Source organism: Carettochelys insculpta, chromosome 1 (assembly GCF_033958435.1).
Source record: "Carettochelys insculpta isolate YL-2023 chromosome 1, ASM3395843v1, whole genome shotgun sequence".
Lineage (NCBI taxonomy): Eukaryota > Metazoa > Chordata > Testudines > Carettochelyidae > Carettochelys > Carettochelys insculpta.
The window spans coordinates 375,460,566-375,484,760 of NC_134137.1; the positions used below are offsets into that span (position 1 = coordinate 375,460,566).

General features: G+C 44.4%; 1 protein-coding gene across 1 annotated transcript in view; it reads left to right on the forward strand.

Annotated features, from left to right (window-relative positions):
- The window catches only part of LRGUK (leucine rich repeats and guanylate kinase domain containing), an 83,080-nt gene that overhangs the window by 15,324 nt on the left and 43,561 nt on the right, over nt 1–24,195 (forward strand). The window contains exons 7-11 of the mRNA XM_074984191.1: nt 2,652–2,732; nt 6,085–6,171; nt 10,012–10,118; nt 16,699–16,818; nt 22,952–23,048. Of these exons, the coding sequence (XP_074840292.1) occupies nt 2,652–2,732; nt 6,085–6,171; nt 10,012–10,118; nt 16,699–16,818; nt 22,952–23,048 (492 nt within the window). The remainder of the gene's footprint in view (nt 1–2,651; nt 2,733–6,084; nt 6,172–10,011; nt 10,119–16,698; nt 16,819–22,951; nt 23,049–24,195) is intronic.

The following is a 24,195-nucleotide window of genomic DNA, read 5'->3' on the forward strand; positions in this document are numbered from 1 at the left end:
TCTCAAGAGATTCCTCAGGCTTCATCTGGCAAGAGCAGGAAAGACATGGAGAATGAAGAAAAGGAGTAAGACAACAGTGGTCAGCAGGCAAACAGAGCAGCTGATTTCACTGACAGCCAGGAACTTTTTTTTAACTTTGGACATCATCCTCCTGCCTGGATGCTTCACAGCTGGACCCTGATGGCGGGGAGGGCACCTCTGGTGAATTCTCATTTTTAATTATGCTATAAGTGGGTTAAGGCAATTGGGTGATCTGTGGTGGGCACTGTACCTTCACAGCCTGCGCCCTCCGAAACAGTTTATTAATGTGACTGGGGGCAGAGCGCTGATCTTACCTGCACATCTCCATAAAGCTCTCAGACAGGAACTCTTTAATTCTTCTCATAAGGTTTTTGGGGAGACCATCCTTATTCCAACCTCCACAATAGGACACCTTTCCATGTCAAGACAGCAGTAAGTAATTTGGTGTAATTGTAGTGCAGCATACCAACCAGCTTTCTGCTCACATTCAGTCAGCATCCATTGCTTATCAATGTTTGTTGTTCTAAACAGGCTAATATCTCTCTTTGCAACCTAGAGAAAGCAGGGGAAGGAGCATTAAGCTATGATAGCACAAGATGCTCTACCATGCCTGAACCGTCACCTTCCCATCCTTTCTCTGGACTGCTGGGGTAAGAAGAACTTCCAGCAGAGTGGCGTGGAGAAGCACATGACATCTGAGAGAGGCACAGAGCCCCAGTAGCACAAGCAGAACTGCCATACCTTGCCTCCCACCAACCTGGGCTCCTGTGGGGAGGGAAACGTTCACTGGTCCAGCCAAGAGTTGTGGGAGGGGAAGTATGTGGCAACCATGAGAGCTAGGCACACAGCCTCAGTGGGGAAAGCACAAGCCACATTGCCATGCCTGACCCCTTTTCTATCCATGGGCCCCTAGGAGGAGGGAAGCTCTGAATGTCCCAGCAAAGCAGGAAGGAGAAACATGGTGACACTCACTCATGCGACAGTTCTGAAAGACAGAATCCCCTCCCCCCTCTCCGCTTGCAGCGTGCACAGCTGCAGAAACTGCTTTTTCAGTCACAAGCCTAAAAGCATGCCCCAATCTGTGCCTTGTCATAACTGGAAAGGAACCAAGTCAAGGAGGTCCCTTAAGATCTCTGTGTAGTACTTGCTGCATGGAGGATGCTTAAAAGCCAAAATTTGTCCTTATGCAGAACACATCCCTGTTGTTTTCTACAGAGGTTCTTTCATGAAATTCCTTTATTTGTTGTAAAATTTATCTCATCAACAGTAAATGTATCTCCCTAACGTCTGGTCTTCACTTATGTTTTGTTGCAGTGTGCTCAGCAGTGGGCTTGTTGACCACCACTCCACTCCCTACCCCTAGTACTAAAATGGCACAGATCCAAAGGAGAAAATGAATATGGGAAGTTATGTTCCTAGGTCACAAGCAAGCTGCCCACATGGACAGGGCACAGTTAAATGTACAGAGGAGAACCACACTGTAGGAGAGGAGGGCAAATTGGGAGGACAGGCAAGCAGATTTAGGAGAGGAGAACGTTCAGAGAACATGAAGTCCAGACCCAAAAAGAGATGTTGAAACTGATGAGGCAGCAAACAGAGCTCCTGAGGTGCCTGGTACAACAACAGAGAGCCTTACTGAAGCCCATGATGAACCACATGCTCTCCTTATCATGTTCCATAGCCTCCCCTCAACAGCATCCCAGAATGCTGGGGAGGGGAAGAGTCAAGGGCAGCCTGGCATTTCACTCTCAGGGATGCATTCTCCCACCTGTGATGGCAAAACACTTCTTTCCCTTGCTTACCCACCTCCAAACACCCTGCCATGAACTCCGTTACTGTGCCCCAAATAAAAACGGTTAAGCTCACAAAACCAGTGTATTTATTGCTTGTGTTGCACTGGGGGCTGTGTGTGTGTGTGTGTGGTTACAGGACAGCACCATTACTGGCATCTCCAGAAGACCCCTTGCAGTTTATGTACTCTGTGGCAAGGAAGTCTGGTGCCAAGATAGCAATATGTGTTCCATCTACCACAGTCTTTGTATTGGTGGGCCGCCAGTCAGTTGTCTCATTTATCCTTCCCTGTTGGCAGCCAATCATTTAGGTTTTAGACAGAGGGCCTTCACGATGACTTTCGTTTGGACACCAAATGGGTGGAAAAAGCCATTTAAAAAGGGAGCTGTTTTTCCTGCTTGTGACTCTAAACCTGCAGGAAGTGACTGCAAGTTGCAGTCTTTCAGGGCATCATATTACCTAGCTCGTTCACTTCAGCCAAAAGTACTACTCTCTGATTGCCATTGTTTAATAGCCTATGTGAAATGTGTTGGTGGTTTTTAGTCTATTCCCTAAGAATCCAGTGCCTGCATTAAAAAGATTAGGCACTCTGACATCTCAGAAGATATTATGCAAAGGGTTGGAAGGAGCCACATCTTTTAAAATTCCCCTTGAGTCTTGCGTAAGTAGGTCACCCAGGCATGACACGTGCCATGGATCTGTGCACATTTGATAGGCGTAATGGTTTTTCTGTGTCCACATTTTACATTTTGACACCAAGGTTCTTCTTCCCTGTAGTTATCTTGGCCAATGTGGCTGTTTTTACTCACGTGATTTATTTTTTTTCTGTGAATAACTAGATTTCTGAACTGGGTGAGCTGGAATATATTGAAGACCTGCCTCTCCTCAGGGTGCTCAATCTTTTAAGGAACCCAATACAGGTAAGAAAGAAGTGAACAAGTATAGATGGCAGGTATCATAGGCAGGGGGCAGCTATGCCTCTCCAAACAGCCTATCATGGCCCCACCTATGTGCTGCCCCCAGGTCCATCCCCTTTGTATAGTTTCTAGCACTCTGCCCTGGCTGGCTCAGGCTGGCTGTGATTGTCTAGCCTGCCTTCCACTAGGAGCTGGGGAGGCTGGTTCTGGGATTGCGCTGCCTGCCAGGTACTTGGGCTTTGCTGCATGGCTGCTCAGCACACACGGCAGCAGAACTGCACGGCCCAGCGTTCTGGGGCTGCCGCCTGGCACTCAGTGGCTGGAGGCGCTGCAGTTATATCATCTGGTGTATGGGGCCTGGGGCTGCAGCAGCCATAGCACCAAGTGCACTGAGGTTGGGGGCACTCCTGCCCTCCGCTCTGGGGCTGGCCTCCTGGTGATGCAACCTTGCCCCCTTCCCACAGCTGCCTGGCACTGGAAGTGCTCTGGGCTCATGCAGGAGTAGGGGGAGGAAGGGTGGGGTGCGGCCTCAGGCACAAGGGGAGAAGCTAGTCTCCAACAACCACATAACTAGCTACCTATGAGAACAGGTAACTGAAAATATACTTGCAGTGAACTCTGTCTGTCTGTCTATCTATCTATCTATCTATCATATACTTGCATCCTGTGTCTAAATGTTAGAGCTATGTTTGGACAAACAGGTGCTGGGTATACCCCTCTAAAATAATTAAAAGCTTTAGGACCCTCATTCAGTTCCCACTGATGTCCGTGGATGGGATCTCGGTAACTAGAAGCAGCCAGCACATCCCTGTGGCCCTTAGGCGGCAGGGTCAGGTGCTGCTTCTGTCTGCGGGGAACCGCCTCTGCAATTCTCATTGGTCTCACTTCCCAGCCAGTGGGAGCTACAAAGTCTTTGTTTGGGGCAGGGACAGTGCACTGAAGTCCTCTCACCCACCCACAGCCTAGAGGCTGCAGGGAAGATCGTGCTGGCAGCTTCACTTCTGGGAGCAGCACAGGGCCGGTTGTCCAGGCAGACTATGTACCTAACCTCCCACTGGGCTGCTAGACTTTCAGTGGTCAGTCTCCCAGTTTGGCATCAGACTCTCCAAGCGATCAAGCCTGATTTTTGGCAGACTCTTGGCAAAACTGGGAGGGTTGGCAACCTTAAGCTGGACTGAATTCTGAGTGAACTGCCATCTTTTAAAACTCTCTCTCCTTGGAATTGCCATTGTAGCTGTGGTGGTCCCAGCCTGTTAGAGAAAGAAGGTGAGTGAGGTAATATCTTTTATTCGACCAACTTCTGTTGGTGAGAGAAACAAGCTTTTGAGCTTAAACAGAGCTCTTTTTGTGTAAGCTTGAAAGCTTCTCTCTCTCACCAGCAGAAGCTGATCCGATAAACGATATTACCTCATTCACCTTGTCTGCCCTTGGAATGGGCATCGTCTTTGTTTCTTTGTGATGTGCTGGTTTCTCATTCAAGGGTGCTGCAATCTTCCCTGATTAATGAGCTAAAACAGCCCATTTATCAATGACAGAAACCTTTAAAGTGGGGTAAAATTTTATGTACTGACTTTGTGCACCATGTATTTATAATTTGTCTTGGATGGTGCTGAAGATAAAATGGACTAGCATCCTGCTTTGATGATCTTAGCTCCTCTTTGAACTTTGGGGTGATTTCTAATGTCCAGGGAAGAAATATTAAGGACTTCCCTTCTCCTTCCAGTTTAAAGATAACTCTGTTGATTTCTATGGTGGTTTCCTGGAGAATAGTCTATTGTTGCTTGCAAAGGAATTAACATAAAGAAGTGTTGGAAATGTGCCACTCCTTCTCGGCCTTGCAGCTCCCTGCCTCGTTTCAGAAAAATTCTCGAGTGATGGGAGATGGGCACCACACACAGAACATTATCTGTGGCTGTGTCATGTCCCGCAAAGTTGCAGAGGTGGGTGTGAGGAGGGGAGGGCAGCATAGGGACCTATGAAAATTTGTGGGGGAGTCAAACCAAGGTCAGGAAGATCATTTACACCCCTTACCCAATACTGAATGATGCTGCTAGCCCTTTTATATCACGGTTGTCAAAGCTCTTAGAAAAGGTTCAGAAAAGGGCGACTAAGATGATTAGGAGTTTGGAACGGGTCCCATATGGGGAGAGGCTAGAGAGACTGGGACTTTTCAGTCTGGAAAAGAGGCGATTGAGGGGCGATATGATAGAGGTATATAAAATCACGAATGGTGTGGAGAAAGTGAATATAGAAAAATTATTTACCTTTTCCCATAATACAAGAACTAGGGGACACCAAATGAAATTGATGGGTAGTAGGTTCAAAACTAATAAAAGGAAATTTTTCTTCACACAGTGCACAGTCAACCTGTGGAACTCCTTGCCGGAGGAGGCTGTGAAGGCCAGGACTCTATTAGGGTTTAAAAAAGAGCTCGATAAATTTTTGCAGGTTAGGTCCATAAATGGCTATTAGCCAGGGGTAAAGTATGGTGCCCTAGCCTTCAGTACAAGGGCAGGAGATGGATGGCAGGAGATAAATCACTTGATCATTGTCTTCTGTTCTCCTTCTCTGGGGCACCTGGCATTGGCCACTGTCGGCAGATGGGATACTGGGCTGGATGGACCGTTGGTCTGACCCAGTATGGCCATTCTTATGTTCTTATGTTCTCTTGAGAGCAGAATTTTACCCCTTAAAAATGTGTCAGTGTTTATGTGTGCATACATGCATGTCTGTTTTTTCCAGTTAATTTACAGGGTTTTCAGTTATGTGGAAAAAATAAACAACAATTATCTTAAAACGGCTTTGAGACCGTCTTTGAATTTCAATGTTTTAACAGGACTTGACTTTTCTCAGAATTTATATGCTTTAGCAAGTTGTCAAGATGTCAGCTTCCTATTTAATTGTTAATTATACTTTGTTAGTATGTATCGGATTTTTTTTGTGATTTACAAGCATGCATAGTGATTATATGTATACGCTAACTTTAAAGAAAAGTTCCCGTAACAAGTCTAGAAAGATTAGTGATATTAACCAGGGGTTACTATCTATTACCTGTGGCTAATCGCTTTCTGTCCAGCTTTGTTCCCTGTACATTTTCAGTTGGAGATGGTATTTTTCAGTTTCTGTTCCAAACTGTTGCACAGTGTTGCTTCTAGAGAAGTCTGTGTTTCATTGAGGAGGGAAGTGATCTGTTTTTACACCGTAGAGAAATCTATCATGGTAAAGGATGTTATACAGCATATTATTATAAGATGTTAAGATAAGATGCCCTTTGGGATATTATTTTCATAGCTGATTTTGAATATTTATATGTGTAAAGGTGAAAAGAACTGAATGTTTCTCTTATTTCTACCAGGAACAATCAGAATATTGGCTCTTGGTTATTTTCGTGCTGCTCCGGCTAACAGAGCTGGATCACAGAAAGATTAAAGTGGAAGAAAAGGTATATGACAACTATTGGAAACACCATATAGTAATGAAATGCTGCTAAATAATCTTGTCTCCTTCTGGGCAAAGGTGGTAAATGCAAGCTGTGTTCATAAATATTTATGTGCTGATAAAAATTGCTTTATGTGAGAGGGAAAAAAAATTGCTGCACTCCAGCCACTAGGTTCAGTTTAGTTCAGTTTTGCTTTTAAGTCTCTGACACATGACAATACATCTGTTGTATTGTCCAAAGCAACACTAATTTATCAATGTCCAGTTTTTAAGATTATATTTCTTGATGAAAAAATAAATTTTATCAGTCATAGCAGTCCCTAGTTCTTCTTTGAGAGATTGCTCATGTCTATTCCAAGTTGGGTGTGCGAGAGCATATGCCCAATCGCCAGAAGCTTTTAGCCCGAGCCGGTAGCCATAGGGTCGGTGTGGCACCCCCTGGAGTGGCACTGATATGGTGACCAATATATGCACCACCAACCCCTCTCCCCTTCTCAGTTCCTTCTTGCCGTGCTGCTGGTCGTTGGAGCTCTTGCTTTCTCTGCTCAAATCTTTAGCCAGTACCCTATTGTAGAGTAAATAGTTCTTGAAGAAGTGTAAATAGTTTAGTACTTTATAGCTAGTCTCAGTGTTTAAGTCATAGCCAAGGCAGGGCTTTCCGTCGCCCTTGGCGCTGGGGAATGCCTGGGTCCCCAGGCTTTAAGACTTGTTCAAAATGCAGCAAACGCATGCCAAAAAGTGACTCCCCATTCAGCCTATATGATATGCTTGGGGGAAGGACACTTGCATAATCGCTGTCCTATTTGTAAGGCCTTAAGTCCAGAACTTTGAAAGATAGCGCCCAACGCCTTAAAGTCTTCTTAATGGAGGCAGCTCTTAAGCCTCAAGGGTCTCCTGCAGGAGCAGAGAGTGGAGCCTCTTCAGTGCAAAGTGCACCAGCGCCATCAACCATGGTGCTGCCTAAGGGCTCCTGGCACCAAGAGCAGGTATAGGCACCGTTGCCTTCTTGGTGCCATAGGAGTCAATCTCCAGTGCTGATGAAGAGGAGGAGCCACGAGAGGCATCGCTCACCGGAGAAGCAGGGTGGCCTCAAGTCCAAGACTCTGGCACTCTCTGCTGAAGGGCAGGATGCACGTCCGTTGAAGGCAATGCAGAGCGGGAGCCCGCAGGTGCTGGACTTGCCCTTAATGCTGGAGGCGTTTTGAGTGACACAAGGACCGCTGCAGGTGATGGTGCAGGGTCCTTCTCCATTTATGGAGCACAGGTGCTGTAGCACTGAAACGGAGCGATGGGGGCTCATGGACGTGACACCAGTGCCAACCCCTGCACTTACATCGACACCGGCGCTGAGTAGAAAACCCTCCACGAGGGTGACTTATTTGGCCAAGAGGAAAAGGTTTTCGGTGTGGGTGTCTCACAGAGGGCTATCATCCTCGCAGGCCCCCATCCTGATGATTTTAGATTATCTATGGGGTCTGGTACAGGAGGGCTTGTCCCTCTCCTCGGTTAGGGTGCACTTAGCTGTTATCTCAGCCTTTCACATGGGTCATGGAACATCTGTGTTCTCAGACCCAACCATCAAAAGATTTCTGAAGGGTTTAGAAAGAATAAAGCCCCAGGTTCAGGCATCACTGCCCCCGTGGGATCTCAGTTTGGTGTTAGACAAGCTTATGGAGGCCCCCTGTGAACTCCTGGCTACCTGCTCCCTGCTGTTTCTGAATTACAAATTAGGGTTTTTGGTGGCAGTCACCTCAGCCAGGAGGGTATCTGAGTTGGACCCCTTGTACACAGTGTTTCACAAGGATAAACTTCGGCTGAGACCTCACCCTGTGTTTTTACCTAAGGTGGCGTCCGTGTTTCATGTTAACTAAGACATTTCCCTACCGGTATTTTACCCAAAGCCCCATACCTCCCTGAGGGAGCAATGTTTACATACCTTGGACATTAGAAGGGCTCTGGCCCTTTATATGGATAGGACTAGGCCCTTTAGAAGAACGCAGCAACTCTTTGCAGCAGTTGCTGATAAGATGAAGGGCCTTCCGGTCTCCGCCCAACAGATTTCCTCCTGGATAGTGACGTGCATCAAGGAGTGTTACAAGCTCGCAGGGGTTCCTCCCCCGCTGGTTAGGGCTCACTCCACAAGAGTGCAGGCCTCGTCTGTGGTGTATTTGGCACAGATGCCTATCCAGGACATGTGTAGGGCAGCCACCTGGTCCTCAATTCATATGTTTACAGCACATTACGCTTTGACACAGCACAGATGGGAAGACGCTGTGGTGAGCAGGGCTGTCCTACAGTCCATTCGAGGCTCTGACCCCGCCTCCTAGGCATTGGCTCGTATTCACCCAACTTGGCATGGACATGAGCAGTTACTCGAAGAAGGAAAGATAGGTACCTGTTCTGTACCTGGTGTTCTTCGAGATATGTTGCTCGTGTCCATTCCAAAACCCTCCCGCCTTCCCCACTGTTGGAGTTGCCAGCAAGAAGGAACTGAGTGGGGGTTGTGGGGAGGGTCGGGTGGTGCATATGCTGGTTGCCATATCGGTGCTACTCTGGGGGGCGCTGCACTGACCCTATGGCTACTGGCTAGGGCAAAAAATGTTTAGTGATGGGGAATGCGCCCACACACCCCCATCTTGGAATGGACACGAGCAACGTCTCGAAGAGCACCAGTTACAGAACAGGTAACTGTCTTTTATTTGTTTAGAATCATTAATTAATATTTGTAAAGAGCTTTGACACTGCGATCACCATGTTACTGCAGAGTGAATAGAATGAATGCTATAAAGTATCGGTTATTCTTTTAGCAGTTTTTATTAGGATAAGATTTTAAAAGAGGCTTTTGTAAGAAATAACAGGAGGGACTAGTTAGTTACTTGGTACTGTGTAGAATGTTTTACATCTAAGGCTCCTTTTATACTTACAGAGGAGCTGTATTTAGAATTAGCATTTAAACATGATACCTGTGTATGTGAGACTAGAAAGCATGGGCCAAACGTATGTTAGAATCAGAAGAATTTACAATTTGCTCGCCAAAGTTGTCATCTTGGCCAAAAAACTTCCTTTTTAAAATGATCCTTAGTTTATTCATTCCAGCCTTGTCACCCATATTAGAATTGTTTCCAAATATGATTCCTCTGTAGCCAGGGCCCAAATCACTGGTTTAAATGTGACTGAGAGAGAGTAGCCAAAAGGGCTAACATCTCTTAGCTGTGTTTTGATGTTTGTATGAAATGAGATGGTAGTTCATAATCCCTGTCCAAATAGGCTGCTGTCTACATAAAAAAAAAAAAAGTCCATTGTTCAGTAACATGACTAGACATCTCAGCAAAATGGACCAAGAATGGGATGGACTTCCTATTTCCTCCTAGATAAAAGCTGTAGTACATTTTCTGGACCATTTTGAAAGAAGCTTGCATTTCTGGTACCCATGCTTTCACTTTCCTGGGGAATAACGGGTGGATTTCTGTCTCTGTGATTTTCAATCTGGCTTTTTTTGCCAACACTAAGAACAGAAAAAGTAATGAATAATGAAAATGTAAACACAATGTGTGTATGTTTTTTATGAGATGATCTGCTTCCCCTAGCCTTAGCCCTACAGCTAAAAAAAGACGGGATTAAACTAAGAAAGATGGTGAGTTAGTTTTGGATATTTTCCATCTCTTTGTTGAGCTCTATTTAAATTTCCTAAAACCTTTATATAGTCGAACAATCACAGAGAAGCCCGATATAAGGATTGCCCCATATAATACGAAGCTATCATTATCCAGACTGTTTTATTCAGGGTATTGCGGGTAAGAAGAATCTCACTTTTCCCTTCCTATGCCTCTGACTCTGGAAACAGGTTGCTGCAGTGAACAAGTATGATCCTCCTCCAGAAGTAGTTGCTGCTAAAGATCACATGACCCATATTATGTACAGCATGATGCAGCCACAGAGGATCTTTGACAGGTAATCTTATCTTCAGTTCCCATCTGGTCCTGTAGGTGGCACTCAGGTAAAGCAGAATATGTTGTTATTTAGTGGGCCATTTCTTTGTCCCTCTTCCACCTTTAAATTAGTCTAAGAAAGAGTAGGCATTCTGCAGTCTGCTGCTGTCAGCCTGGAAATTAGGCGTATCCTGCTTCGTTGAATTGATTGTGAAATGACGTTAGTTGCTCACCTTGAAGCTCTGAGACAGATTGCACACAGCTCTGTTTCTTTTAAACAATCTGTTGAAGCAGATGGCCATTTGCACCATAAATGAAGGATGCAAAAACTTTGTCAATACCCAGTAGCAATTTAAAAATCTCTAGAGGGAGAAGACAGCTCTAAAATTTATCTTCTTTCTACTCTATTTACTCCTTCCCCTCACACACTTGACATCCCATTGTGAGCAAAATAGCTTTACTTTGCAACTCAGAGTACAATTTATATGCCCACAGCCAAATTTTCAAGCTTCCATTTATGGAATTCTGTCTGGGTCTGCATGTGGAAGGGACACATGCTGACTACTGGTTAAAGCCCAGAACTGGGAGTCAGATGTCGGTCCTATTCCCCATATTGCCGCTGTCCTACGATGTGTGACCTCTCTCTGCTTCATTTTTCATCTATAAAATGGAGCTATTACTTATCTGCCTACCAGGGCCGTTGGGCTTAATTCATGAGTGTAAAGTGCTTTGACATATTCAGATGAAAAGTGCTGTGGACACATGTAGCTTTATTATTAAAGTCAAGATTTGGCCATGCAAATCATCAGTTAAGTTCCCCAAAGCCTAATTTAGCACCTAAGCACCAGTTTGGGAATCTAAACTCATAACTGTGCACTCGGATTTAGATCCCAACTTTAGTAATTCTAAAATCTACAATTTTAGAAGATGCTCGTTGTGATTCCTATAGTTAAAATGGCCTCCTCTCTATGACCCTGATCCTGAGAGATGCTGAGCCTCTTCTCCATTGTTCTGATTGTTCTCAAGGAGCCCAACAGACTACAAAAGGTAATTAACATCTTGCAGGATTGTGCTGTATTTCTTGAATAGCACAATTGCTTTGCTGGAAGCCATCCAGGCTTCGCATCCCTTCTGGCATAGACATAGGCCCAGTTCTCAGGTATTTCTTTATGAGTATGTGTGTGAGCTCAGTGCTGGAGATATACATTTCTGTAAACTTCTCTATTCAATGAGAAGTACTGTGTAAACAAACAGGTAAACATATGGTCTGGCACTTAAGGTAGCAACCAATAATGTTAATTAAGCTTTGAGTGCTTGCCAGTGCTCAGCTGGAAAAGCATGTACTGGACTCATTACTGAAATCTTCCTACTGATGATTTTTTTCCAATTTTCTAAATTAGAAAATGCTCCTTGTAGTCACATTTTATAGTTAATTTGCATTAATCTCATTAGATCACATGCAAGACATTTTTATTTACTGTATTATTAATAAATTCCATTAAAACTAGATACAGAAATGTGAAGTTGAATAGTTGTACACTTAGCCATCGCAAAATGTCAACATTAACATTGTGCAATATCCTTTCTGCATAAGCAATATAATATTGCTTTCAATTATAGAGCATTCTATTATATAAATAATGCGATAGAATGTCATGTTTTCTACAACTTCAGATACATGTGAAAGCTAAATCTCAGTCTATAAATAAATGGAAAAAAGAAATTTTGTGACAGAGGGCTCTTTATTCTAGCAAACAAAGGTATAAGTTAGATATAACAACTGGAAGTTGATACTAAAGAATCAAGATGAGAAGTAAAACGGTTTTTATGTAAGAGTGAGGGTAATTAACAGAACAACTTACCAAGGGTTGTGGTGGTTTTATTGTTGCTAGAAATTTGTTTTGGGTCAGCCATAGCTGTCGGACTTGAAGTCCTATGGCATGTGTTATACAGGAGATCAGAGTAAATGACCGCAGTTGTCACTAAAGACATTACAGTTCTAAGTATAATCATATGGGGTGCATCTACACTAGCTGGCTACTTTGAAGTAGCTGGCACAACGTCGAAATAGTATGCGTTGCATCTACACGTTCCGTGAGCTATTTCGATGTTGAAATCGACGTTAGGCGGCGAGACGTCAAAATTGCTATTCCTATCCGAAGATGCGAATAGTGCCCTACTTCAACAGTCAACGTCGAAGTACGGCGTGTGTAGACAATCCGCGTCCCACGACGTCGAAATAGCGGGGTCCTCCATGGCAGCCATCAGCTGAGGGGTTGAGAGACGCTCTGTCCAGCCCCTGCAGGGCTCTATGGTCACCGCGTGCAGCAGCCCTTAGCCCAGGGCTTCTGGCTGCTGCTGCTGCTGCTGCTGCTGGTGGGGGTCCATGCTGCGTGCACAAGGTCAGCAACTGGTTGTGGGCTCTGTGGATCTCGTACTGTGCAGGCTGAGTGTGTCTGGGAGGGGCCCTTTAAGGGAGTGGCTTGGGGCTTTGCTGGCCCCTTATTTCAATGGGGAGTGCTTGTGTGTGTGGACGCTCCGCATTTCCTTCCGGGGCGGCTCCTTTCTATGTTCTCTGTCTCTACTTCGACATTAAACGTTGATGGCACCAGCCCTGGAGGATGTGTAGACGATACACGTCGAAGTAGCCTATTTCAATGTTCTTACATCAAAATAGGGTACTTCGACGTAGTGTGCTAGTGTAGACGTAGCCATGAAGTACAGGTTGGACCTCCCTGGTGTGACATCCTCGGGACCCTGTACAGGGGAATTTATTGGACCAGTGGTTGTCAGGCCACTCTGGGCCACCTGCTCTAGCCAGTGGGGCTCTTTGCCCCTGAACACTGGGGCTCCCCCAACACTCTCTGGGGCCAGCGGCAGATCTGCATGCCCAGCTGCTGGGGCTGCTTGCCTGGGGCAAGCAGTGGCTCCATGCCCCGGTCCACCAGGGCTCCCTGCTCCTGGATTCTGAGGATCCCTGTCCAGAGCCAGTGTCAGCTCCACTTCCAGCCAGTGCGGATGCCTGCGAGATTGACTGAGGCCCCAGCCCCTAACAACCTAAGTGGATGGGGTTCCCTGGTCCAGCAACATCTATGGTCCTGCCAGACCATGGATGTTGCCAGACCAGAGAGTCTTGAACAAGAGAGGTTCAGCCTGTGATTATATGTTGTCTAGTTACACAATATGGCACAACTTTGTAAAGGAGATGACAATAGAGAGAAATCTGCAGTTTACTAGATTATATTAGGTACTTGTGTATTATTATATGTATGTGTAAAGGGATATAGTAGAAATATAAGAAACTGATTTTCTCTTCACATGCTGGGTTGGCATAATTAATCACGTTACCATGGCCATGAGAGATTAATGAGTAGACATCCACTGGTGTAGATAAATTCTGGAATCACCAGCTATTAAACATATTTCATGGATTTCCCCATCTTTAAAATGGTCCATTTTAAATAATTCACTCACTAACTGTATTAGCTATTGCTGCCACTGGCATCTGTTAGGCTTGTTCTGGGTTGAACAAAGATCCCTTCCTGACAGCAAATGGCAAAAAGGGGAAAGGCAACATGAAAACATGGAATAACAGTGAAGGAAGGGGGAGTTTCAGGACTTGAATCAAATGCATCAAAATAGTCACTTTTTGATGCAGAATATATACGGAGACTATTTTGCACATTGTTACCACATTGAAATTTTGAATATCTCAGTGTTTTGTAAAGATTATGTTTGGGAAAGTTGCATAAATATGTCTGTTTGTCCTGAATAAAAGCCACATACCTAAGGATGCTCCACTTCAGGTGCTCATGCACCCTGCTTCTTTGAGCAGAGATTTTTGGTGGCAGTGTGCATTCAGGTCACCCACATGCCGTATGTCCCATCATGCCCTCACTGTAAATATTTTGTATTTGTAACTAGTTTCTCTTTGCTTTGTTTTCCTTGTTTAATGGGGTAAGTTTGAACTCTTTATTTCTGGGGTATGCCTGGATCACCAGGTTTTAAACATTGTCTTTTCTGCCAGGAGTCTATCCTGGCCAGTGATGGACACCTTCGGTCATTCAAGTGTTTGAGAGATGCTTGTATTCCATGGAAATGTAAGATTCATGCTTGATCTCTAAGCAGATCTCTTAGGAACAGGGCGATCAAATTCAGGCTTCTTGTGGAGGAACAAGCCTTAAAGCCAGCTTTGTATCTGAGCTTTGACAACCTCCCCCGGCCATAGACTGGCCTGTCTTTCTTTGGGTTTCAGTCTCTTGGAGCTTCAAGGTGTGAGACTGCTAATACCTCACCTATCTACAGATCAAGATCATTAATAGCTTTCGGGTAAAAGACCTGCTGCCCTTGTGGCCTCAGTTGAGTCATCGAGGGACATAAAGGAGAAGGTGGTAACCAACTCAGCCACTTTGCTGTCCCTGTCAAAGGTCCCTGGGGAGGTTATCTGCATCCCTGTCTAAGCTTCCATGACCATGGTGCTCCAAGTTGATGGAAACTGATAAGATGAGCAGAAGTGCTAAACCTCTGCAAAAGAAGCCTTGGTCACTGAAAATCTCTGGCCACAGAAAGAGCAGTGTTCAGGTTCCAAGAGCTTCTCAATGCCATGAAAATGTCTGAGGTCTCTTCTGAGGCTCATGTCTTTACTAAGACAAACTGAGTTCCAGAGACCTCCCTTGCATCCAGTGGTCTCCAACACTAGCAAGAAATCAGTATAACTAAACCCTTCATTACCCTTGATACTTGAGCTCTGGACTGTAACATCTGAATATGTTACTTGCAAATGCTCAGTTCTCAAGAAAGATACCTGCCTTATACCTCTATGATGATAGGTTTCAGAGAGGTAGTTGTGTTAGGCTAAAACATCATGAAAATGAGTGTCTAAAGTTAGACCTCTATGTTTCTGCAAACACTTTGCATCCTATTCTGCTGGTGCTTCAGTTAGTGAGAATAAAGGGTGCTTAATGCTATCCAAGTTTTGGCCCATAATCCTTCGTGTCTTTCACCCCATTTGTAGAGCACTTTACAAACTATCACTTTGATCCTGCAATCTCAAGTCAACGAGATTCCTTTCATGAGAGTTATAAAGGTTTGCAGTACTGGTCCTAAATAGGGTCAGGACTCACTTATGCCAACATGGAAATGTTGCCCTGTCTGAGATGGAGCTGGGCAACTCTTTAGCAGTCCATGGCAGCACTGTGACTTCAGAGGGAATTTCTGGAAAGGCAGTAAATGCAAATTCCAGTCTGAGCAGGAAACACCAGGTTTAACATCCTTCCTTTTGCATAAATAAATACAAAAAAAAGGCTGTGGAATTTTTTAATGAAATTTTTTTTTGTTTTTTATGTTTAAATCTTACATAAATGTACACACTCAATTTTCCATTGCTTTCTTTGTCTATGCGGCAAATGATATGAATAGTATAGACACACAGATTTTAAGGTGAGGGGACCATCAAAATTATCTAGCCTGAGCTCCTGTACATTGCAGGCCACAGAACCTCATCCATTCACCCTGTAGTAGGCCCCTCACTTCTGGCTGATTTACTGGAGTCCTCAAATCATGGTTTAAAGACTTCAAGTAACAGAGAATCTCCCATTTGTGCTAGTTTAAACCTGCAAGTGACAGGTGCTCCATGCTGCAGGGGAAGGAGCAAATCTCTGAGGGTCTCTGATAATCTGACCCAGGGAAAAAGTCCTTCCCGACCCCAAATATGGCAGTCAGTTTGACCCTGACATGGATGGCAGGTGAAGCTGTGCCCCCACTGCCTGAAGACATACCCCTTCCACCCACTGATTGGAGTCTAGACGCTCTACTCCAGCATGGTCAGCAGCCTTAGGCCCCTCCCCAGATTAGTGCTCCCTTAGTCCCTGACAAGCATGTGGAAGGCAGGCATGCAGCCTCACCTTTACCAGTTTGGGAAGGTGGGCAGCAGATGGCACATGGCCCAGCCCACTCCCACCAGTCCAGGACAGCAGGTGGTGCATCGACCCAGCTACGCTGCCAAGTCCTGAAGCATGGTGATGGAAGGTGGCATGTGGCCCCAGCTCTGGAGTGTGAGGAAGGTGGGCAGTATGTGGCCACAGCCTGCCCAGGTGAGGTGTGCCAGGAAGGCAGGCCATGCGGAGCCCTAGACTGTCTGGAGCAAACAGGACTAGACTTGAGGAACCGCACGAGTGGGGGCCCTGGGCAGGGTGGTGAATGGGCACTGCCACACCTGGCTGTTTGAGGAGGCACAGCCTAATCCAGCCTGTAAGACCTGCTGCACATTGACCCTGACCTGTCAGCCGGACTCCTGGGTAAGAATCCTTTCTAGTAACTCAGAGCCCTCCCAGTTGAATGTCCCATCATCAGCCACTGGAGGTGTTTAATGCTAGCAGTCGCAGGTCAGATACTAGCCATCAAAGGTAGTCTTATCATCCTGTCACCTTCATAATTTATCAAGCTCAGTGTTGAAGCCAGTTAGGTTCTTTCTCCTATCCCCCTACTATAGATTAGATTATTTCCCTTGAAGATAGACAGTTTGCACAGATCTTATGTGATGTCAGTGCAAGTGTCCATTGTAGGAAGTGTAATTGTGCCTTATTTGGTTTTTCCCGTTGCAGCACTTTGCCTAGTCTTGACGCTCCCTACCCCATGTTAATATTAGTTGGACCCTTGGCCTGTGGAAAGCGAGAACTTTCTCACAGAATCTGCAGACAGTTCAACAACTTCTTCAGATACAGGTAAACTTGCTCCATCAGTTTGAGACAATTTAGGTTAAGTGGGGAGGGGGCAGTGTCAGGGGCTGGCAGCGTGGGGAGCTAGGCAGGCACAGGAGGCCCCCAGTTGGCAAGGGGCGATGCCTTGCTCATACAGGGCTGTGCAGCAGAGAGGCCCCAGCAGCAGCGGCTGAGGCGCTAAAGGCAAAGGAATGCCAAGGCAGCAAGCGGCGCTCGAGGCACAGCTGTGCAGGGTGGGCAGCGGTGGCCCCCTAGCTGCCCAGGGAGCGAGCCGCAGGGGCACGGCCGGGATGGGCTGCACGCCCAGCAGCGACGTCTTGCGGGAGCACCTGGGAGCCCACAACCACCGGCTGGGCTGGGGTGTGCTGCTGCTGCAGAGCCGAGGTGGAGACTCAGATCAGCCACAGGTAAAGGCTGGGCTGGGGGCTCCAGGAAACCGCCACCGGGCGCTGCAGAGAGACGTGCCGGGCAGGATGCAGCTGCGGGTAGCTGTTGCCTGGAGCTGCAGCCTTTCTCCCGCTGCAGGGCGTCCGTGTCCCGCTGAGGCACATAAAATTGAAATCGGTCCTCGTAAATTCAAGGAAATGCCTCGTAAGACGAGTTAAGGGTTTTAAATCAAAGTCCTTGTAAACCTGAATTCTCATAACCCGAATGGGTGTATCTCGGGGTATGACTGTATTGCCTTTCTGGATGGAGGTCTCCATATTTCTCACTTCAGATCAGGGAATTCCCAGGCTGCATAGCTCCCTGCCTTCACTGTGTATTTCACAACATACCAGTTGTCCGAGGACTCCTGCTTGCTTTCTCTTCAGAGCCAACAGAGTGATTGTCAGCAGATTTGAGTTACCACGCAGCACTTCCTAGGCAAACTGACTTTATCCTGAAGATACAAAGCACTAGAGGAAATGTACTGAAACAATAAAGGAACTGATATAAGTTCCAAAAGTTTGCCAGAGTAACCCCAACCCTAACTTGGATTCTGCTGGGCCCAGTCCCACAACCCCTGTCCTAAGGATTCAAACCCTTCATCATCCAGGAGTCTGGTCCATTTGCTGTGTCAGGAAGAAGGCCAAAAGTCAGTTTAAGCCTATTTATCCAAAAATGCTTTTCTTTTCTGTCAGTCCCTGGAGAGTCCAGTTGGACCCAGTGTATGTATACTATGCTGGGATGGGTAGCTTCTCTGGAAATGTTACAATCTGAGTGATTTTGTCTAATCACCCCCTGCTTTTCTCCTATTTATGTTTCCCTGGGTAATGCATACAAATTCACAGTAACACATAGAATTATAAAATTCTAGGGCTGGAAGGGACCTCAGGGGTCATCTAGTCCAGCCCCCTGCCTGAAGCCTGATCAAACCCAGCACATTCATAATTACATTTTAATACAATGAAATCCAAAGATGTTAAAATTAATTTTTTAGGGTTTAACTTAATTCAGTAAAGTTCATTCATGATATTGCAAGAAGTTGTCAGTCTGCTGCACACCACTGCAAAACTGAATCTATGTGGTGCATCTACATATTGCATCTAGAAGCTAATAGGATGGTGATATAATGGCTGAACTAGTGCACTATGCTTTCTGTGGCTAATGCCTACAAAATAGGAATGCTCCTTTTTTCACCATCTGTAGAGTCTAAATTTCAAGGGAGCTGAACCAGTGTAATATATTTTATGTAGGTAATTCTGACAAAGCAAATGGGCATCCTTCGTTCTTCACCAGTTGCAACTTCTACATTTCAATGGTAGTGTTGTATAATACACATTGTCATAATCTGTGCAGCCACGTGTTACTGCTGCTCTTATCATATCTCCTCCAGTTCTCTGTGTTTGCTATTCTCATTTGTTGCATTTTGTCTTATTTTAGATTGTCTCTTACTACATATATGCACAGCACCTAACACAATGTGGGCCTCTGGTTAGTAATGTAATATGTCATAAGAACAGAGCCATAAATGCATATATAATAGGTGACAATGTAGAAGTAGAATCAGTTCTTTGGCTGCCCCACACTACAGAATTCTAAATTGAGTATTGGTAATGTTATGTCATAGGTACTTCCTTCAACTCAAGTCCTATGACGTGAAGACAATCTACTCTGTGTTTGTAATGTTATAATGCTAGATTAACTTCCACAACTAGCAAGCCCAAAGGATTTTTTTTTTTATAGAAAATCTGTGATTCTTAGAAGACTTGAAAAATCAAATGTGATACACAGTGGCCGTGTCTACACTAGCCCCAAACTTTGAAATGGCCATGCAAATGGCCATTTTGAAGTTTACTAAAGAAGTCCTGAAATACATATTTAGCGCTTCGTTAGCATGTGGGCGGCCGCGGCACTTCAAAATAGACCCGGCTCGCTGCCACGCGGCCCGTCCCGACGGGGCTCCGTTTCGAAAGGAGCCCGGCCACTTCAAAGTCCCCTTATTCCTATGAGCAGAGGGGAATAAGGGGACTTCGAAGTGGCCGGGCTCCTTTCGAAAAGGAGCCCCGTTGGGAAGAGTTGCACGGCGGCGAGCCGCGTCAATTTCGAAGTGCTGCGGCCGCCCGCATGCTAATGAAGCACTGAATATGTATTTCAGCGCTTCATTAGTAAACTTCAAAATGGCCATTTGCATGGCCATTTCGAAGTTTGGGGCTAGTGTAGAAACAGCCGGTGAGTGCTTTGAGAGACCGGATTGGAAATAACACCTAAATGAACACTAGGCCGAATTTTCCAAGCACTATCTGTTTTCCAAAAGCATTGTTTATATATATTATTCCTGAAAAGTTTTATATGTGAGAAAAAAGGAGAGAGAGATTTTAATAGAGCAGAACATGGCAACTACAAAGCAAAGTTGCATTTTAATTACTGAGTGAAGATTACAGCAATTTTGTGGCTTACTGTTTTAAATTTCCAACTTTCCACTCATTAAATATGTATTTTCATGTAAGCTGTCCTGGCAGTTCAAATGTGAACATGGCCTTGCAATTAAAAAAAATGCAATGGGAGAAAGCCTTTGAGAAAATAAAGTGAAATTGGACACTGAAACCATCTGGTTTGTGCTCAGGAATAAGCATTAAAGCTGGATATGTTATAGTATCTTTCAGAAAGTTGTCTTTGAAGTGAAAGTTTTATAGAGTCCATGTGCTCCACAGTGTTTTCATTTGCCATAGTTCATTGATAAAACAGTGGCACACATTAGCATTGCAACAGTTACGGATCAGTCATCCTCTGCATTATAAACTCAGTGATGTATAACACATTTGTGTTAAAGCAGAGAGCTTATTCCACATTAAATCTAAGATTTCATTACAGGATAAAAGTAAATCTCTCCTCCATCCCTGACTTAAATATTATTTATTCAAGGGTGTGTTAACAGGAGTGTTGTATGTAAGACAGGGAATGTAGTTGTCCTGCTCTGCTCAACATTGGTGAGGCCCCAGCTGGAGTAGTGTACAATGTTCAGTTTTAGGCCCCACATGTTCTGAAAGATACGAACAAATTGGAGAAAGTCCAGAGAAAAGCAACAAAAATGATGAATGTTCAGAAAAGCCTGATCAAGGCAAAAAATGGTGCATGTTTAGTCTTGAGGAAAGAAGATAGAAGAGGGACCTGATAACAGTTTCAAATGTTTTAAGGGCTCTTTTAAAGAGAACAGGTACCAGTTGTTCTCCATTTCCACTGAATGTAGGACAAGAAGTAATAGGCATAATTTGCAGATAGGGAGATTTAGGTTAGATATTAGGAAAAAGCTTTGTAAATGTAAGATAAGCAAGGGAATAGTTTATCTAGGAAGGTTTTAGAATTCCCATCATTACAGACTCTTAAGTACAGGTGAGACAAACATCTGTCAGGGATGGTCAGGGTCCTTCTTCGCATGGGGAGGATGAACTAGTTCAGTGTTTCTCAACCCATGGAGTGTCATAATTGAAAAGTAGGTTACAAGAATGTAGGAAAGGATCATGGCTTCCTGGAGCTCTGACTTGGGAGGCTGAGAACCTGGAGCCTTGCTGCCCAGGGCTGAGGTTGCAGGACCCATGTAAAATCATGGAATCAGTGACCTTTGTGACCCATTTGTAGCTTCACCAATTAGATAATTGAATGCAAGGTGGGAAGTGTTATGGGAAAAGAGTGATCCATGTAGAACTTCCAGTGAAGGGTATGGGTACTAATCACAAAGGCTGTGTCTACACTACAGAGATCCTTCAAAATAAGTTCTTCTGAAGAGATCTTCCTAAATAACTTCTTTCCAAACATCACATCCACACACAAAAAAGCAGATTGAAAGATCAATCCCCTCTTTTGATAGAGAGCATTCACACAGCCCCTGGTCTTTTAAAAGAACAGGCCAGCGATTGAAAAATTGGGCACCACAAGGACTGCTCTTTCAAAGAAGGGCCCACAGAGCATCTACACATGCTTTTTTTTTTTTGAAAGAATATTTTGGAAAAAAGGCTCTCTTCCTCATCAGGGAGAGGAATAAGGCTGTTGGAAAAAGGGCCATGCTCTTTTGATTTCAGATCAAAAGAGTGCATTTTATGTGTAGATGCTTCATGGTTTTTTTTTGAAGAAGGCCCAGCTTTTCTGAAAAAAAAATTGCTAGTGTAACTGCAGCCAAAGTGAGTTTGTAGTCAGTGAAATGGGATACATTTTAAAACTGTTTTGTTGCAACTGGACATACCAGAGACAATAGAAATTCATCACAATCTGGGAAGAAAAGTAATTGTAAGCATCACACTGCCTACTTGAAGTTTGGCTTTTCATGTATTGAAGACCAAAATGGTGAACACGGGGCACTGTGTGTCATCTGCAGTGAACTGTTAGCAAATGAAAGCCAAAACCTTCAAAGCCACATCCACCCTGACTGAATAGACCTTGTCAATTCTGGCCCTCCCCTTGACTGAGACCCCCTCTTTAAATCTTCCTCTGAAACCCCCTACTAATGCATCTGACGAAGCGGGTCTTTGCCCACGAAAGCCTATGCTCCAAAATATCTGTTAGTCTATAAGGTGCCACAGGACTTCTTATTTTTAAAGTTGCATGGGTATTTCTAGACAAATAACTCTAGCTCTAAGGACAAAAAAATTTAAATGAAAAAGCAAAGATTTAGAAATGTCACAAAAACTACTCGAATATATATCTACTATCAGGCAGCAAGCATTGCGTGCCTCTTACCTCATTGCACACTGCATTGTGAAGTCTAAAAAAGCTCATCCTGTCACTGAGGTTTAATTTTCCCTTCTGCTAATGATGTGCCCTGTAGGTTGACGAGTCAAATGCAAAGGACCTCACAAGTCCAGTCCCCTACACACAAGGCAAAAGTCTTTCTTACAGATTGTCCCTGACAGGTGTTAGTCTAATCTGCTTGTCCTAGCATATAAAACACTATCAGCAAAGTACTACCTCTCAGGAATGGAACATGACCTACCATTAAGAGTGACTGAGAGCCATATGCTGGGGCTGATGTGCAACAGAACATGTAAGAAAGGACTGTATGCTTTAATCTAAAATTTCTTCACAGCTAGATTTAGCTGTTTGGCCAGATTCATGTTTGTTTGACCCTCATCTCAAGAGAAAGTTTGTGTGTCAGATAGTTTAAATTTTCCCTTAAATGGAGATGTACTTTTAAACCACTCCCTTACCTCTTCTCTTTCCACAGCCAACTTCAGTGATTCCAGCACTGATTGCCCCCCCTCTGCCCCCACTTTACAGCTGGGGCTGGAACTCAACATTGTGCCCTCCATCCCCTTCTATTAATTGCTTAACTTGCCTCCCTCTACCCTTTACTATATCTAAGATTCCTACCTGTCAGCCATGAGTCGACATAGCTGAGCGGGGTGCAGTGGGGAGGAAGGAAAGAAGAATTTATCACTTTTCTCCTTAATAATCCCATGACGGCTTCAACTGAAATAGTCCAGTATGATTGGATTTATAACCCAAATGTAACGTTATAGTAATACAATTTTTTTCACATTGATAGGTTAGTCTTTCAAATATGCGGCATTAGTGGTATGATTTGCACTTCTTTATACGCCTCCTATTTCTTCTCTGTTTAAAATGAAATGATTTCTAGTGCTTTTTCCTCTTTCTCCTCCATTACCAGCTTCTTAAATGATTGAAAATGGGTGGTCCCTTTAATACACTGTATATCTTCCAGCCCCTGTCACACCACAAGGGCAGCTTACTTCGGAGAAGAAAACAGACTCGATTACTACTTCGTTTCTCAGGAGGTGTTTGACAATATGTTGAACACGGTAAGACCTGCACTTTTATCTTGGCAGAACTAATCCTATAGTATCAGTGAGTTCTCAGCATCTCACTTAAACAAAAAAGTCTCTCAAGGCCTGATTTCTGAAAAAAATGAGTTGTGTGCATAATTGCAGGACTAATATTAATGTCCAGTAACCACAATTGCATATGCAAATCAGTAACAGAGGGAAAGCCATTCTAGTCTATATACTATCAAAAGAAAAAAGCTGTCCAGTAGCACTTTAAAGGCTAACAGAATAATTTATTTGGTGATGAGCTTTCATGGGACAGACCCCCTTCTTCAGATTATAGCCAGACCAGAACAGACTCAATATTAAAGGCACAGAGAACCAAAAATAGTAATCAAGGTTGACAAATCAGAAAAATAGTATCAAGGTAAGCAAATCAGAGAGTAGAGGGACAGAAGGGGTGGGGAGTCAAGAATTAGATTAAGCCAAGTATGCAAAAGCGCCCCAATAATGACCTAAAAGAGTCCCATCCCAGTTCAACCCACATGTTAAAATTAATGTTCAAACCATGTGTTAACATTAACACGTGGTTTGAACCGGGATGGGAATTTTTTAGGTCATTATAGAAGCTGTTTTGCATACTTGGCTTAATCTAATTCTTGACTCCCCTCTCCTTCTGCCCCTCTGCTCTCTGATTTGCTTACCTTGATAATATTTTTCTGATTTGTCAATCTTGATTACTATTTTTGGTTCTCTGTGCCTTAAATATTGAGTCTGTTCTGGTATGGCTATGATCTGAAGAAGTGGGTCTGTCCCATGAAAGCTCATCACCTAATAAATTATTCTGTTAGTCTTTAAAGTGCTACTGGACTGCTTTTTTGTTTTGATATGCAAATCAGGAAGTTATGTGTGTAAATGGCCAGCTAGATTGTTTCTTTCTGTGTTTAGCTTCAGTACTTTGTACGACTGGGCGCACAGATCAAACGGGGGTTTTAGGTATTACTAGAGGCCCAGCAGCAGCTCTGCTTACAACCAGAAGTTGGGCTGGAAGAAAGTTATAGAGAGAAACTTGTTGTAATGCACATCCAAAGTGAATGGGCCAGACCCTGCACTGGCTGAGGGGGATGTGGGGCTGGAATGGTGTGGGGGACTCCCATTCTGGGGAGAGGAGGGTCTGGCATAG